Source organism: Lates calcarifer, linkage group LG21 (assembly GCF_001640805.2).
Source record: "Lates calcarifer isolate ASB-BC8 linkage group LG21, TLL_Latcal_v3, whole genome shotgun sequence".
Lineage (NCBI taxonomy): Eukaryota > Metazoa > Chordata > Actinopteri > Centropomidae > Lates > Lates calcarifer.
The window spans coordinates 20,576,303-20,592,927 of record NC_066853.1 but is presented as its reverse complement, the minus strand read 5'-3'; the positions used below and the strand labels follow the sequence as shown (position 1 = coordinate 20,592,927).

General features: G+C 41.5%; 1 protein-coding gene across 2 annotated transcripts; it reads left to right on the top strand.

Moving 5' to 3' along the window:
- Positions 1–1,586: 1,586 nt before the first annotated feature.
- Positions 1,587–16,622, top strand: rasgrp4 (RAS guanyl releasing protein 4). Of its 2 annotated transcripts, XM_051078935.1 has the most exons (17): positions 1,587–2,087; positions 7,637–7,809; positions 9,238–9,349; positions 9,568–9,631; positions 9,755–9,882; positions 10,022–10,163; positions 11,125–11,298; positions 11,468–11,584; positions 12,302–12,577; positions 12,670–12,750; positions 13,041–13,145; positions 13,273–13,382; positions 13,518–13,668; positions 13,769–13,805; positions 14,035–14,166; positions 14,275–14,477; positions 15,488–16,622. In XM_051078935.1, the coding sequence occupies exons 1-17, from the start codon at positions 2,071–2,073 to the stop codon at positions 15,596–15,598; spliced, it is 2,133 nt and encodes a 710-aa protein (XP_050934892.1). In that variant the 5' UTR covers positions 1,587–2,070; the 3' UTR covers positions 15,599–16,622. The 2 variants fall into 2 exon arrangements, with proteins under 2 accessions (XP_050934892.1, XP_050934893.1); XM_051078936.1 differs by lacking the exons at positions 1,587–2,087; positions 7,637–7,809 and having other exon boundaries at positions 9,263–9,349; positions 9,751–9,882.
- Positions 16,623–16,625: the final 3 nt, after the last annotated feature.

Sequence of the window (16,625 nt, the reverse complement as noted above, 5' to 3'; positions counted from 1 at the left end):
CTCCCACTGCAACGGCAGCCGGCAGCGGATTAAGCCGTTTTGGGACGCTGCTCGCCGGGATACAACTCTGTCCAGCAGGGAAAACAGAGAGGAGGAGAGGAGGCGGAGGGGGAGGTGATCCGCCACTGAAGCAGAACTAACATGAATTCTGGGAGTGCGAGTCCTGAGTCAGAAGTGACCTGCTGTTTTTTCTTGCCAACTCATGAATCCGCCTCCACTTACGTGCAGCTGCGGCGCTGCGCCTGAGGGTGGCGACATTGCACCGAGAATTGGACTGAGAGAGAAATCTCTGCATACTGACCTCCAATTCTGACTCCAACTAAATTATCGAGTCAGTCATGAGTACAAAGGTAAGTCTTGACCTATGGCAGAATGCAGTATGTAAAGCCGTGAAGCTTAATTAAAATAAAATGTGGTGGCTTCAGAATACTTTAACGGAATGCTAACGTCACGCTAGTTAAATTTCTTTGCTAACAAAGACAGAGGTAAACGAAAGACGTTATAACTTGACATGTCAGACTCCTTACAAATATATGAGATACGTTATTTGGGACGTTTTACTGTTCCATACTGTCTTAGTATGGAACTTAATTACTTCCTCAAGGGAAACATATATATATATATATATATATATATATATATATATATATATATATATATATATATATAAACACCAGCTGAGTTGATTGCAGCTCTTCTTGTTTTAAAGAACTATTGCATAACATACAGTAAGATTACCACATTACTTGTTTTCTTCTTTAACATTTCCATTTACCCCGTTCAAGTCCTTCAGTGATTCCTCTTTCTAATGCAAATCCAGATGCAATGCAATTTTAGGTGTTTTGGACTTAACATGCAAGGACTGCAGGAGCCCCACTCTGTGCATCTTTCCCTGCTTTTGAATGCCATATCACCCACTCTCTCTGCCAGCCAGTCAGCTTCCTGCAGCAAAGAAGCCACCTCTGCAGACTCAGGGACATTAATGTCCCCTGTTTGATCGCCTCTTCCTCTTGGTGTGTTAAAACAAGGATGCCTTTGAGTCTCCCTGTCCAGCTGCACAGCCACATTCACAAGCACAAACACTACCTCCCTGTGTAATCACTTGCTACCCTGAGAAATGACAGAGGGGGTTAAAAAAAAAGAAGAAAAGGAAGAAATCAGGATGATAAACGTGATTTGGGGGACCCTGGAGACCCTGCTTGAACAAATCTAGTAGGGAGATACATGTCATAATTCAACAATGTTATCAGACACCTTATTATTTCTTTTCAGGAACTGATTCTTTTGCCAAGTTCAGGCGATGCCCCAGAAGACTGTATCAAAAAGTGACATTTAGGTGTGGTGCATTTTTTTCTATGTTGATACTCTGAAAAAGAACCGCAGATGTCACTTCCTGGAGTACACTGATGGTGCTCAGATGATTGCTCATCACTATCTCTCTAAAACTCTCCTCCTCCTTCCTCTAATGGTACTCTTGTGTTCACTGTTCTCTCTCTCTCTCTCTCTCTCTCTCTCTCTCTCTCTCTCTCTCTCTCCCCTCCCCCTTGTGCACACGCACACACAGACACGCACACAGAAACTAATGTGAGTTCCCCTATCTGTCAGAGCCAGTTCCTCCATTTAAGATGCTGACTTGTTTATGTTGAAGGGACAAGTGAATGACTTTCGTTGGCTTTTTCACTCTAGTTTGAAGCTTATTTGAGGCTTTTTCTCTTAACATGTCTGCTTCATTGCAGGCAAACGGAGCATGAAGTCTGTTTTGTTGCTGATTCGTGGTTGATAGGCATCTTCAGATAGCAGAGAGAGGGAGGTTGACTGACACTCTGAGTGGTTTGATAAGCAGGGTTTTAGGCGTGGAGTTTAGTCTAGTCGATGACTGGTAGGTGGGCAGCCCTCACCCCCAGCAGCTCTCCGTCCTGTGCCCGCTCTTGCTGGCACATAAACACATAGAGGACACAGAGGAGGAGGAGGAGGAGGAGCAGGGTCAACCATGGAGCTGTAGGGACACGCTCAGATGCCCGTGCGGATCACCAGTAGAGGAGGAGTGCCGCCGAGGAGAAGAGCTCTGCAATGAACAGGACCAAGAGGTAATTTAAAAGAAGAGGGTGCATCAAAACTGAGAGTCTGATACACTCAGAGAACCACTTGCAGCTCAGTTTCTAAGCAAGTGTAAGTCTAAGTATGTGTCAGCAGCAAGTGTTTTGTGTGCAGCGGAGATGTGTGAACACTGAGGTTATATCAGAGATGCAGTGTGGTTTGTGCAAAGGCTCTTAACAAGTTGAGAAACTAGGGCATTTACTTTTATTTTCCGTTTGGTTGTGTGTGTGTGTGTGTGTGTGTGTGTGTGTGTGTGTGTGTGTGTGTGTGTGTTCTGCCATTTATTTTAATCTAGACAGTATGCAGTGGAGAGAAAGAGAGGCTTTGTGTTAAAAGAAAGGTTGCAGACACATATCACACATACACACTTGCCCACACTCATGGCTAATGTCTTTGACCTGCATATCAGTGAAGACTATCAACTTCTCAAATTATTTGTGTGTACTGCACACAAGCAAGCCCTGACATTCAACAGTTGTCCGTGCCTGCTGAGCGCTGCCTGAACACCTTTCCATGGAAAAGTGTTCTGTTTTTCTGTTTTGTTCAACCAGTCCCCATTTACATGTCAGTTGAAAGATGTTTTTTATGCATTTGATTTTAGATACTGGTGAAAAAAAATATGTTTTGTAAGTTGTGTTTTCAGTGGTGACTTTTTTACTTCTGCAGTTGTGACCGCAGCTCTTATCAGATTGCCTGGAATGAAAGGATTGTGTGTTGAATGTTAAGGTAGTCAGACGCGTGTTATGTGTGATTTAGCCACCTGAGTTTAAGGTGGACTGATGGAGTGGCCACATTACTGTGGTTCCCCCTTCAGTAGCAGAGGTTATCTGAAATCAGTACTTAGAATTAACACACCACAGCAAGATTAGCTTTTGTTAAGATACGCAAAAAGAAAATAGCAGAAATATTGAATAAAACTTTGAAATCTTTGTTGAAGGGAAAATATATAAATATGAATGTATTATATGTATCATCAGCCAAAAAAGAGAAAAAAAGACAATGACAACATGAAACAAAATCTTAATAAATAAAGGAAATTCATTGAAGCAGAATTACAGATATAGTGTGTGTGTATGTGTGTGTGAGAGAGAGAGAGAGTTTTCAAAGAGAGAAGGAAGGTGTGTGTAGTTGCACAGGTATGATTTCATAGTCAAACAGATTCATGGCTGCAGTCCTTTTTCCTCACAGAAAAGGTGAAGAGTTGTATGGGTATTTGCCGTAGATATTCTGTTGCTAACTACAGTGGTTGCTACAGTTGGACTAAATGAAGAATGAAGAATGAATGAAGAATTACTTATTGTAATAGATGCATCTCCCTGATGTGGAGGGAACAAGAACGCAGGTTGTGAAAGGGAAGAGCAACAGAAAAAGAGCAGCTCACAAACAAGGCCTTCAAAGGGCCCTGGCTTCAATTAATCAATTAAGGAAAGAAAGAGAGGAATTTGCATATCCCCCCGCCAGTGTGAGAGCGAGAGAGGGGAAAAGGGGAGGCGAGGGAGGGGGGACGGGATCTGTGGCCAGGAGACCTGACACGGATGGGAAGGGGAGTGAGAGGGGTATTTCCAAAGAAAAAAAAGGAGAAGCTGTTTCCTGAATGGCTTGAATAGAGCATGGATGAGGGAAGAGGGAAAAAGTGGGTGAAGGAGGAGTCGGGGAGGAAAAGGAGTGTGGGGGATCTTCTTAAAACAAAATCAGTGATATGATGGACCCAGATCCAAGTTCATAGGGTTTTTTCCTCATTGTCATGCAGACAAGTATTTTCTGTTTCACCACCAAGTAAAACAAAACAATTGCATGGAAAACAATGATGTTTCCATGGAAGTACCATAAAAAAAAAGAGGGAGAGGAGTTACTCCTATATTTGCCCAAGTTGTTTATCTTGAGGTGAATGCAAATGCCCTAACAGTAACTCCAATTGTGTTCAGATTTGCATGGGAGTTCATCACACGCTGACTGTATTTACCAACAGCACTCGGTATCTTCAGCTGGCCTGGCTCATTACACAGAAAAGAGATCACTGGCTGCTGTGCTGTGTGTTACCTGCTCAGCACTCTGGGGGAAATTCCCTGACAAACGTCATGACATCAAAAACATTTCCCCATCAGCACTTCTGTTTGTAGTAGCGATCGTGTCTCCACATATGTGCGACTGCCTTGACGGACAGAGCTGAATTCGCTCTGAGTCAAAGAGAGATGACAAGTTGTAAAGGGCACCGAGATAAGAAAGAAAATCCATCGATCAGAAGTCAGAAAATTAATTGGCCAGATGTATGATAATATGTTGTATGATGATGTTTTTTTTTCCTTAGTTTATTTAATACATTAGTTTACATGTTACAAAATACAAAAATCTAAAAAACATATCATATGTATGTACTATGTACAGGACACAATGAAGAAGTGAAAGTATGAAAAGTCATTTATCAAACAAAAATGCTACATATGCATTTGTTCAAGCTTCTCAATATTTGTTTTGCTGTTTTTGGATCACTGAAAAACACTACACACTTTTGTATTTTGGACTGTTGGTCACATAAAACAAACAAATAAGACTTCACCTTGCTCTCTGGAAACACGGACAGTCATGTATTAAACTGTGTAAAAGCCAATTTGAAGTAGTAAAGTGTGGCCTAGAGCCACAATAAATTAGGAATCACCCTCTAGAGCTGAGGATTGTAGGTTCAAGTCCCACCTGGGTCATGTATGTGAATGATATAATTTATACTTAAATAATCTGCTGAATGTCACAGCACTGTTGTCAGACGAAAAGCTTTTTAATAAGCTTAGGAAGTCAAACTTGTTTTGGGCTTGATGAAAATGCATTTTATGATTGTTTAATTGTTTCTAAGATGGCTGTCTGTGTGTAAGTGGTTGGCTAATATTTCCAGCTATTAGGGAAATCAGGTTGAGTCAGTATTATTCATTAATCCAAAATCACAAATTACAAATTTGCACTTTATGCTCTGTATAGAAAACAACTGTGACAATGGTCTAAAGTTAGAGAGACAAATGTGATCCTTCAATTTATCTTAAAGCAGGAACATGACAGAGCATATGATGAGATGCAAGGTCAATAGAATATGATGCATAAGCGTAGTAGGTGGCTGGGGTATAGATGAAATGAACCCAGACACCTCTGAGCTTACTTATCCTTAATGTAGAACAGTTGATGGAGGTACATGCTGTGCTGTTTGGTGTTGGTGTTTTGAGTTCAGTAGCCAGTCAGTGTAATGAGGCGAGGAGGAGGAGAGATGGGGTTTTGCTGCCCAGCAGGTTTCCAAACCAGCTGTCTGGAGCTGGACTACCATGATGCAGAGAGATGGGGTCGTCACTGACACCCCCCCCCATCAGGGTTTGTGAAACTGGGCATGGCTGGGGGGGAAATGTGTGGTGTGATAACTGTGACGGCCGGATGGAACAGCACGTACAGGCAGGAGAGCAGCTCGTGGTATAAATAGATCAGTGAATGTCACCCTTTACGCCTGTATGAAATTGTGCATCCATGAGTGTCCATTAATGTGTTGTACATAAAAGCAAACCTAACGTTTTTATGTGGCTGGAGTGTGGATGCATGTGTACATTGAGTTCTATATTTTGTGAGTATGTGTGTGTTGAGAATGTGAGTGGGCTGGGGAAATGAGCTGCACAAACAAACAGAGGTTAAGAGAAGGGGATGTAAGTCTGGTCATTCAGGGAACTTGTCGCCAGTTCTCTGAACTCACAGCATTTCCTGGTAATGTCATCACATTTGCTGTAGTATAGAGACTGACAGTTTCGCCGTGTTACATAGTGCACAATTTTTGTATATGAGGACAAAATCTGACACACCCAAGCACAAAATGTGATGCTTTTACCACATTTTTAAGGAGGCAGACAAACGCGTTGATCAGACTTAATTTAAAATTTGGCAGGAGGATTGTGGATTAAAACACTCTCCCAATTCTTTTGCAAAATTGAAGCAAAGATACCAGTTAAAATATAAAAAGTATGAGATTAAGTCAGTTACTGCTTATTGTGAAATACAGTCAGACATTGCTAAACTGAGCCCCTGATCTGAAGAGGAAGCATTAATCTTGTGTCTTTTTAAGGCGATTTGACATATAACTCCATGTTACACCCCAGTATACCCCAGAAAATAAGTGTTGCTCATTCACCCTCTTTGGGTGAAAGTTAATTTGTACTTCTGACCATGTTCAGTCCAGGACCACAGTAGGGTATGGCCAAAGGTGTGGTCTATATGCTATGTCTGACCAAAAGCAACGTCCGTCAACACTTTTTAAGTCCAGGTTCCTCCTATTTGCACATTACCACTGAAAGCAAAAAGGAACCACAACAAGCGTCAGCATTGTCGCACAGGAGTGGTTCCCAATCTGTTTGGACCTAATGGTGACACCTGAAACAAAGTCATCGTATAACGCCTTCAAACAAGTTGCACGGTGTGTGTGTGAGGGGTTTAACTAAGGAGTGTTTTTTTTCCCTCTCCCTCTTGTTTGTAGACACCTAAGTACATAAAACTACTCAGTGTTTCACAAGAGTGAAATAAACTGTTTTATGTTGCAGAATTCTCAGTGTCCTTGACAACAGTGACACAGGGTGACAACACTGTATGTAAACAGCATTCAGTTGTTGTTTTATTCTCAACTGACTGTTGTCTCCCATATCTTCCAAACTGTTCATGTCATTACAGTGAATAATACCATTAGCTACCATGGTCGCCACAAACTGTGCTTTTTTTTGTGAAGCCATATCAGGTGCTGAGAGCAACTGGTTTTCTGAGGAAATGATGAAAAAGTACTATGACTTGCAAATTAATATTGCTGTAGATGAGTGACACATTGTGCTACTGACATCATCCAAATGTGATGTAATATTGTAGTTTTTCAGTCTGAGTTTCAGATTCTCAGTCTATACTGTAGCCAACACTTAAGAGTGTGCATTAATACCACAAAGGCAATGGCAGCTGACACCAGAAATTTTGTTGCGCTAAAAATGGTCACTTGCATTTAGAACCACTCGATAAATATAGCTGTGTTGCTAGGTTTTTGGAACTCATGCAAGGAGCTACAGTGGTCATTATAATTATATTTACCTCATTAACTAAAAACATATCAGGCCTCTCTTCACATTTGAAAAGATGATTAGGTGTTAGCACTTGTGACCGAAGCCACATCCAAACTCCTCGATTAAAAGCACAGAACAAGTAGAAACTGACATAACAAAATGTCAGTGTGAAAGCCCCCCCCCCCCTCCGATAAGTTTGTGATAAATAATTTTCTACACTGTTCCGACATTATCTGTCTCTGTGGTGGCTTCAAGTAGAAAAACACAGAAAGCTGTGTAGTTGTTTGCAGTTGATCTGCCTGTGCATGACAGACAGTTGCAGCGCTGTAGCACAGCTTATCAGATGTGGGGAGCTGCATTTCCTCAGATGTTGACCTGCACTACCTCGCCACACTCTGCTCTACTTATTTCTAGGCTACTTATACTCCTTCTCTGTGTCTGTCTACCCCTCTCTCTCTATCTCTATCTCTCTCTCTCAGGAAACCCAGTGAGAGCCCTGGTGTGCTGAAGAGCAAGAAGCCGATGCAGCGGAGGAGGAACACATGTCCCAGTCCTCAGGACATCAGCCGGGTCCTGCAGAGCCCCAGCTCTGCTCCCAGCGCCAGTGCTGCCAGCCTGGATGAGCTCATACAGCGCTGCCTAAACTGCTTTGGTCAGTATCTGTCTCTGTGTGTTTGTGTGTGTTTCCAAAGTTTGCCATGTGTCTTTACTCTTCATCACAACCAGGTTATATAAATGAGGGATGAGTGAGAGTGAGGGGCAAATCCAGGGTGAGAGACTGACAGGGAGGGAGGGAGCGAGTGAGGGAAACAAAGGGCAGTCTCATACAATCAAGCTTTGTTCTGTTGGGCTGCAGAGGCCAACTAGCTATTCCCATGCACTGTTAAACTATACAAGTCTCTCTCCACTTTCCCTCTCTTTCAGTGGTCCCACACTCCTCATTGGTCAGTTCACAAAAATCACAAAAAAAACATGCCTAGGTATCCCTAGAGGTATCTAGCATACAGATCATTTGTAATTTATCAAGGTTTTGAGATATCCACTGTTTAAAATCCTGCTGCCACCACAGTAATGGTGAACAGAATTTCTTTTGTTAGGCTAAAAGACAGAAAAGTAACATTTGAAAAACTGAGCAGCAATATGTCTATACATAAACAATGTCCTGGTTTAGCTGGTTTTTCTAGGGAACTTTTGTCATCAAAGGTTGAAATAACAATGAACTCCAAAGATGAACAAAAGAAAATAAACAAATAAACCCAAAATATCTGAGGACGCAGACACCACTAGGAGGAAGTGGCATTTGTTTGTTTGTTTTAGAGGGTGGTGGCTTAGTTGTACTCACCCTTTTAATAAGGCATTTATATCAAAATCTGACATATAGTATGAATTTAAAAAAAAAAAACCAATTATATATTAATATATATAATTATAATTATATAATTATATATTATATAATATATTTGAAATAGCATGAAATGTTAAACATAAACAGTCTGTAGCTGTGAGTACTTGCAGATCACATGCATGCACATGTTTCATTAAATAGAGAGAGAGTTGCTGCAGGGAAATACATACAATAATGTATTTTTCCCCCTATATGTGGCTATGAAAAGGATCAAAAGCTGGTTTTGGCTGAGTGCCGAAGCTCTTGTGTTGCTTGGTTTGAGTTGGTTATAGGTGACAAGAAATGATTCCCACACCCACATGCCAGTCAGTCTTATTTTTGGCCTCTCTCTTTTTCCAGCAACATTAAATAACCCTGTCAGAGACAATAACTAATTTGTGCTCTTCAGGTCCCATGATGATATAATGTATGATGAAAAGGTACATTGAATGTAAAGTAAATTTCGATGCACTTGTTTAGACTTTTTGGTATAAACAGTTGGCACACAGTAGGGAAAAGGCAGGAAAACATGCGGAGCAGGTTGACATTTGATCACAAGTCCAAAATCTCAAATCCACCTGAGCTGCATGTCTCCATGGAGAAAAAAAAAATCTACAGCCCGAAGTTGTTGTTGTTGTTGTTGTTAACCACATTAATCCTCACTGTGGGAAATGTGTGGCTGTGTTTTGGTTGCAGATTCTGAGGGGAAACTTTCCAGCCCCAGAGGTTCCCAGTTGGTCCACATGACGCTGATGATGCACAGTTGGGTCGTGCCATCTCAGACGTTCACCCAGAAACTTCTCACCCTATATCCTCCACTGTTGCTCAGTACAGTACTCTGGTCCCACCAGTGCACTGCTCCCAATCACATGTCCACGGTCATTAATCAGATCAGGAAACAGACATGGCTTTGTTTTGCACTCCTTGTCAGCAAAGCAGATTTGAAGTATATATCCCTGCTAGTGTTTTGTGTAATGGTGAGCCATATCTCCATCGTGTGTTTAGATCTTTAACTCTTTCTCTCACGTATAAGGATTGTCCCTTAGGACAAGAGAGGGCTGAGGCGGACACAGATCTGCCACCTTGTCAGGTGAGTAAGGACACCAGGCACATACATGAGTGTGTTGTTTGACAGAGTGTGTGACAGAACTGGTTATCCTGCTCTCTTTGCGGGTAGTAAACATATTTTCTGTCCTGCTTCGTGGCAAGGCAGTGGATCAGCCAGTTCCCGGCAGTATTCGAGGCAGACCCCCTGCTCGAGCAGACCATGGGGGACCTATGGGCGCTAGTTCGGTCAGATGGAGAGGAGACGCACTCGCAGCTCATTGACACCTCCTGCCTGTGAGCCGTGTTTTCATTTCATTCACCATCATGCCCTGGGGGATTTGTAGTTTGCTTCTTTGGCCACGGCTCTACCAAGTTTTTCTATAAATAGAAAAACCATCTATTTTTGTCCTGTTGCTTTGCTTTCTTTTCCTAGAAGCCCTCATGTGAACATATCCCAGGCACCCTCACCCTCTGTGAAGAAGAGGAAGGTGTCTTTGATCTTTGACCACATGGAGCCAGATGAAATGGCCGAGCATCTCAGCTACCTGGAATTCAAGAACTTCTGTAACGTTTCGGTAAGTTCAGTGAACAACTTCTCACTATTTGTTGCTCTCACTTTGCATAATGAGGCGTCATCGTGTTGCCATGACTTGCAGAGATGTTGCCACTCCCATGAAAAACATTCACAATAGGTGGAAGTGAATACCACGAAGATTTAACAGCATGCTTAACTGAGTGCATGCCAATTAAAATGCCAAATGTCATAAGGCTACAGTTGATTCTCTGATAAAGAAAGACACTTTAACAAAACTTTATAGTGAAAACATAGTTTTACATGACAACTAAGCACAAACTTTTAATAACAATGCAGTGGCATGTTTGTGTAACTTAGGGTTTGATGCAATACAGAGAGAGTTGTGCATCTAATGAAATGCCAGACTGTGAGAGTATTAAGGGGACTTCACTAGTGTTAGCAATGCTGGTGGCAGAGAGTTTATGGGCTATACAATTGACATATGTCTTTTTAATTTATCTTTGGTGTCAGTTGTATCTGTTTGTAAGAAGCACTTCTGAGTTGCCAGATTGTAAGAAATTCCTCTGGGTGGTGTGTAATATCTCCTGCACCATAACTTACTCTGTATTTTTATTAAGTTCAAGCATTTTATCACTAAGACTCAATAGATTGTTTGACCACTTACTTTCTGGAAAGGAGTTAGAAAGGATCTGTACCAAAATCCATCTACTTATTAATACCTACATCTTCAGACTTGCACCTTTTATAAAGTATGTCTCATTAGAAAGTGGTACCACAGCTTTCCTTTTATTGAGAAGTCAGGTGAGATGTTCAGATGTCAGCAGAAAAGCAGATAGGAGAACAAAACATGATTTGTTTTGGTTGGTGAAACTGGTGAAAGTGGTCAGATTAATTTTGGACACAGTTTTTTTTTTTTTTCTTCCTTGTACACCTATGGTAAAATGCTGCTGAACTCTTGGCCAAGTTGTTTCTTGCCTGACCTCTGCTGTCTGATCGGTCAGTTCCTGGACTACCGTAGCTACGTGGTGCGAGGCTCAGTGAGGGACAACCCTGCTCTGGAGCGGTCGGTCATGATGTGCAACGGGGTCTCCCAGTGGGTCCAACTGATGATCCTCAGCAGACACACAGCCCAGCAGAGAGCCCAGGTCTTCACCAAGTTCATTCATGTGGCTCAGGTAAACCAACCGAGAGATCAAACATCACAAAACTTGGCCAAGAGGCTCAGAGGGATTTTTTTGTTTGGCTGTAAAGAGGTGTACTTGTTTGGATTGTGTGTTTTTAAGAAAATGACTTTATGTGCTGTTTCACACCTTGCAGACGTTCACTTTGCTCTCTCCTCTGTAGAAACTTCGGGCTCTGCAAAACTTTAACACTCTAATGGCAGTAACTGGAGGCCTCTGTCACAGCTCAATCTCCCGCCTCAAAGACACCTCTAACCTGCTGCCTCCTGACATCACTAAGGTATTGTATAGGTTACACATAACCACGAATCAGACTGTTGATGACTACCACACCAAAAGCCTATGATGATTAAACTTTTCTTTCTTGAGTCAATGTCCTTGCTGAACTTTGATATTTTTGGTTTTGTGTCATTTTTTTCTCTCTTTTCACCTGTTAACCGTGTTTATTACCTCTTTAACAAACTGACTAAAGTTATTTTTTAGCCTTAAATATGAAACTAGCACACATGCTGGTATAAGCAAGAGAAATGACGTGTTTTGGTTTAACGGCAAGTTGGAGAATTCTGTTTAGGTGACATTTTCACTTCTTGCTTTCCTGTGCTTTCCTGTGTAACTCCCCTCTTGGGGTTTCATCGTCTTGTCTTTCTATTAATTCTTTCATTTTCTCCTTACAAAGATTACATGGTACATTGGAAATCGCTGCAAAATAACATGTATTGTACATACAGAATGCCATATATGTACAGATATGTCCTTAAACTCATGAGCTTTGTGTAAAAATTGCTCAAATGACTCAAGGCTTAAACAAGAGCCTAGCCAAGCCTGACGATGTTGGAACAAGACCATGTTGTTAACACAATTTTTTATGCACTGACAGAATTGTACTCAAATCTTATACAGAATATTGTTTGGACCAAAAGTTCTTATCTGATCGTTATGATTACAGATGAGACACTTGACAGGCTAATTTATCATGAATATCTTTTTCCTCTTTCAGGCCCTGAGCGAGATGACTGAGCTCCTCTCCTCGCGCAGCAACTACAGCAACTACCGGCGGGTTTACAATGAGTGCAGCGGCTTCAAGGTGCCCATCCTGGGCGTCCACCTGAAGGATCTGATCTCGCTGAATGAGGCCCTGCCAGACTACATCGACGAAGACAAGATCAACCTGAGCAAACTGCAGCACCTGTACAGCAACATAAATGACCTGCTGGCCATTCACAGCTGCACGCCGCCCTTTGAGGCCAACAAAGACCTTCTGCATCTGCTCACGGTACGAGATAGAAACAAGGAGCTGACTTTTAAGAACACAGATAAAAAGAGTCCACGAAGAACATCTTAAATTATGTTCTTTTAATGCTTCAGCTCTCTCTAGATTTGTACTACACCGAGGATGAGATATATGAACTTTCATACACCAAGGAACCCAAGAATCCCAAGATCCAGGTCAGTAGAGTTACATACTGTTCTTTGAAGTTGAGCTTGATCTAACACCATCAGGCTCACACTTGTTTTAACCTCTTTTCACAAGAGGAGGGACAATTGTGTACTTTCTGTGGGTGTACCAACTTCTTCAAAACAAAAGCACAGACTCAGTGCTGTACATCAAAGTCAGCCACATCAAAGTGCTATACGTTAGGGAAGCGTGTTATGTGGTGGGTGTGCTCTTTCTTTTTTCTTCTTGTTTTCTTGTATGTCGTCCTTCGTGTCTCATCACTGCATCTGTCGGTCCACAGCCTGTAACTCCAGTTAAACCACCAGTAGTGGCAGAGTGGGGTTCAGGAGTCACCCCCAGGCTCGACCCTGACACCATATCTAAACATGTCAAACAGATGGTGGATGTGAGTATGTGACTCTGCAACAACCTCATGTCTTTCACTTCCTTATTACTCGGCAGGCTTAAGCAGAACTAACCAGCTGCTTTTAAGCGTAACTAAACATCTGATTGCTCTGTTGCCCCCCCTGCAGTCCATAATGAAGAACTACGACCAGAACCAAGATGGCTACATTTCGCTGGAGGACTTTGAGAAAATAGCAGCCAACTTCCCCTTCTCCTTCTGCACGCACGAAACTGACAGGTGAGGAAGCTGCAAACACACACAAAGGCCTCTCACCATGACGTGGCTGCAAAGCAGAGATGGATTTAAAAAAAACAAAAAACGTCAACTCTCTTACTCACTTTTGTGTTTCATTTTGGAAAATTTTCTGCCCAGGGAGGGACAAATCAGCCGTGAAGAAATCACCTCTTACTTCATGAGGGGAATGTCTATATGTGCTAAGCTGGGCTACAACTTCAAAGATGCACATAACTTCCATGAAACCACATACAAACGGCCAACGTTCTGTGACACATGTGGAGGCTTTGTTAGTATCCACTGCTCTTTACTTTTTTTTTTTGGTTTTTGGTTTTGGTTTTTGGCTCAATCAAACTGTAATATGACATATCATGTCTGCCCTCTTGTAGCTGTGGGGAGTCATCAAACAGGGCTACCACTGTAAAGGTAAGATCATAGAGACAAAACATTTCCTCACCCACCTCCAGTTGCAACTTGTCAAATAATTTCAACATTACGTGTCTCTGAGATTTCTGCATGTGAAAGTAAAGTGAAAGGAATTTGGTTTCTGGCACTCCGAAGGACTGAATGTACCGACCTTTTGTCATTTCAGTGAACTGATCCTTTAAGTAGAAGTGCTTCTGTTAAATGTCTCAACATTTTCTCTGTCTCTCAGACTGTGGGATAAACTGTCACAGACACTGTAGAGATCTGGTGGGAATGGAGTGCTTGAAGAAACACAAAAACACAACTGGGTCCTGCCCGTGCACCCCGGCCCCTGACTTAAGACCCAAGGGCAACAGCTGGAGTAAGTCTTTTCTCCATCATATGCAGTACACAAAACACATGTACACTGAATTCCCTCCCTTTAAATGACCTTTAATACTGTGCACTAATGTCTAATGTTCCCTTTCAGGTTCAGAGGAGGAGACCTTTGTTTTCCCCCAGAGCAATGAGACAGAACACAACAAGGGCACTTTGGTTCGGAAAAATAATACCAGTGATTCGACGCTGTCAGACCGTTCCACTCAAACAGATCCTGGAGTGTGGACACCTGAGAAGAAGGACAAGAGGGGAAACAACCACAACTCTCATGTATATGCGTCTCCAGATAGAAAGGTGAGACCAGCAAAGTGCAAAGAAATTACAAGAAATTCTGCCCTCTTGCAAAGTGACCATGCAGGTGGACATTTCTTACATCACAAATGCTCAATTTAATGTACGTATGTTAGTCTAAATCTCTGGAGTGACTCTATGTGGTAGAAAAATCACACAATAAGAGCCTCCAGATCACTCGAGTTAAACATTTTTAGCTGCTGCTACAGGAGCTAATGATCACCAATAATTTACCACTTTACCTTGTACTGTTGCTTAAGTTTCATCGTTGTAGATTTACTAGATAGTAAACAGTCATTTAGGACGGCACGGTGGTGCAGTGGTTAGCACTGTCACCTCACAGCAAGAAGGTTCTGGGTTTGAGCCCTGGGGCTTTTCTGTGTGGAGTCTGCATATTCTCCCCAGATACTCTGGCTTTCTTCCACCAGGTTGGGTTAATTGGTGACTCTAAATTGCCCGCAGGTGTGAATGTGAGTGTGAATGGTTGTTTGTCCCTGCGATGGACTGGGTATCTGTACATATAGACTCCAGCAGTGTGTAATAATCTCATCATTAGCCTTTATATAACAGTCATAAACTTGGTTTTCACGTACAGCGGCTGATTAGACCTCTAGTCTAAAATCCACAGCACAACATAGATAAATTAGACCAATAAATAATGCTTTTCGTGTACAGGTTGTCCTTTCTAAAGGTATTTTTTCTCATTTACAATAGAGAACTGAGAAAAGTAGCCTCAGCCAACTCACCCTTATAAGTCAAGGTACCTTGCTCATAGTTTTGTTTTTCTTTACTGAATTTTTAGGCACAAAGGAGGAATTTTGTTTCTGCTGATTAAAGAATTACATTTCACAGATTATAAATTAACATTCTGGAAAAAAGTGCCCCTTTCACTTATGATATCCAAATACCTCTGTCAACATTGTTTCAGGACTATTTAAAGGTTTATTTTCTCTGAGTACTTTCTCTTCCCTTCGTATGATTTTCTTGATGGTAAATTCCTTTCTGTTTTCTAGGTTAACACACTGCCTCCAAGATCCCGAGGTTGCTCCATGCCTGTTTCCTTCTTGCAAGAGAAGATGGAGGAGCTGCATCTCTACAAAGACAAGAGCAGAGAACCAGACTGAGCACTCTTATCCTCAAACATTTCCCCACATGGACAGAACTTTCAGACACCACCATGCCTCCGACAGAACTGTGTCTGACTGGTGTTGAACTGATGAGATTTACTGGCCACTCACTTTAGAGAGCCAGCAATTATAAATGGACTCCTTTGTGTTTCAAGTCTGCTTGTGACATGTTTTTAATTTTATTTTTGCCTTACTAGTTTGGCTTATTGTTTAGGCTTCAGACGTCAATTCTACTGTAATTTATGAACACCTCATTTTGTTTTTAGAACACGTGCCTTGGTTTTCTGGTGCTAAGATTCTACACAACCTCAATCCATAAGGTCATTTATGACAACGTACAGACAGACATAACGGTTTCTTTAATCAAATATACTCATTTTAACGGCAGGGTAGGAAATTAACACTAACTCAACAAAACCCTAGTTAATTTTACCTTTGGCAGCTACAGTGTATGACAACCTTGCTCACAAATTTGAAAACTAAGTTGGTACAAAATTTAATTTGTTTGGCTTTGCTTTGGGTGATTCAGTAAGATGGTTGTCTATTCTTTTATTATCACTGGTTATATTAGGCCAGACAATTTTTCAAATCACTTTGGCAATATTGGCTCTTTTGGATTTTTGCACAATAACCTCACTACCTTGGCATCTTCCTCTGGTTTGTTTTTCAGTTACATTTCCAGGAAACATTCATCAAAATTTCTATTGCTGTCACAATGTAAAATATATATATATTGAAAAAAGACTTTGTCCATATCACCCCTGATTTGGTTGGTAAATAGTAAAAGGGGCCTAATCCATCAGCCACAGTAACTACCAGCAGAAAATGTTTATTTCCTGCCCTGACAATTTGGACGTTCAAATTTCTCCAAAAGTTCATTCAAGGTTCAGCAGGACTGCACTGGAACTATATGTATGCTCCAACATTGTCATGTTATTTTTAGCTAAATGCTTTTTTGTTTGTCCTTCGTTCATTTCAGTTTTGTTGAAAATGAGAAAAATACACCAACAGTGATAAATCACGC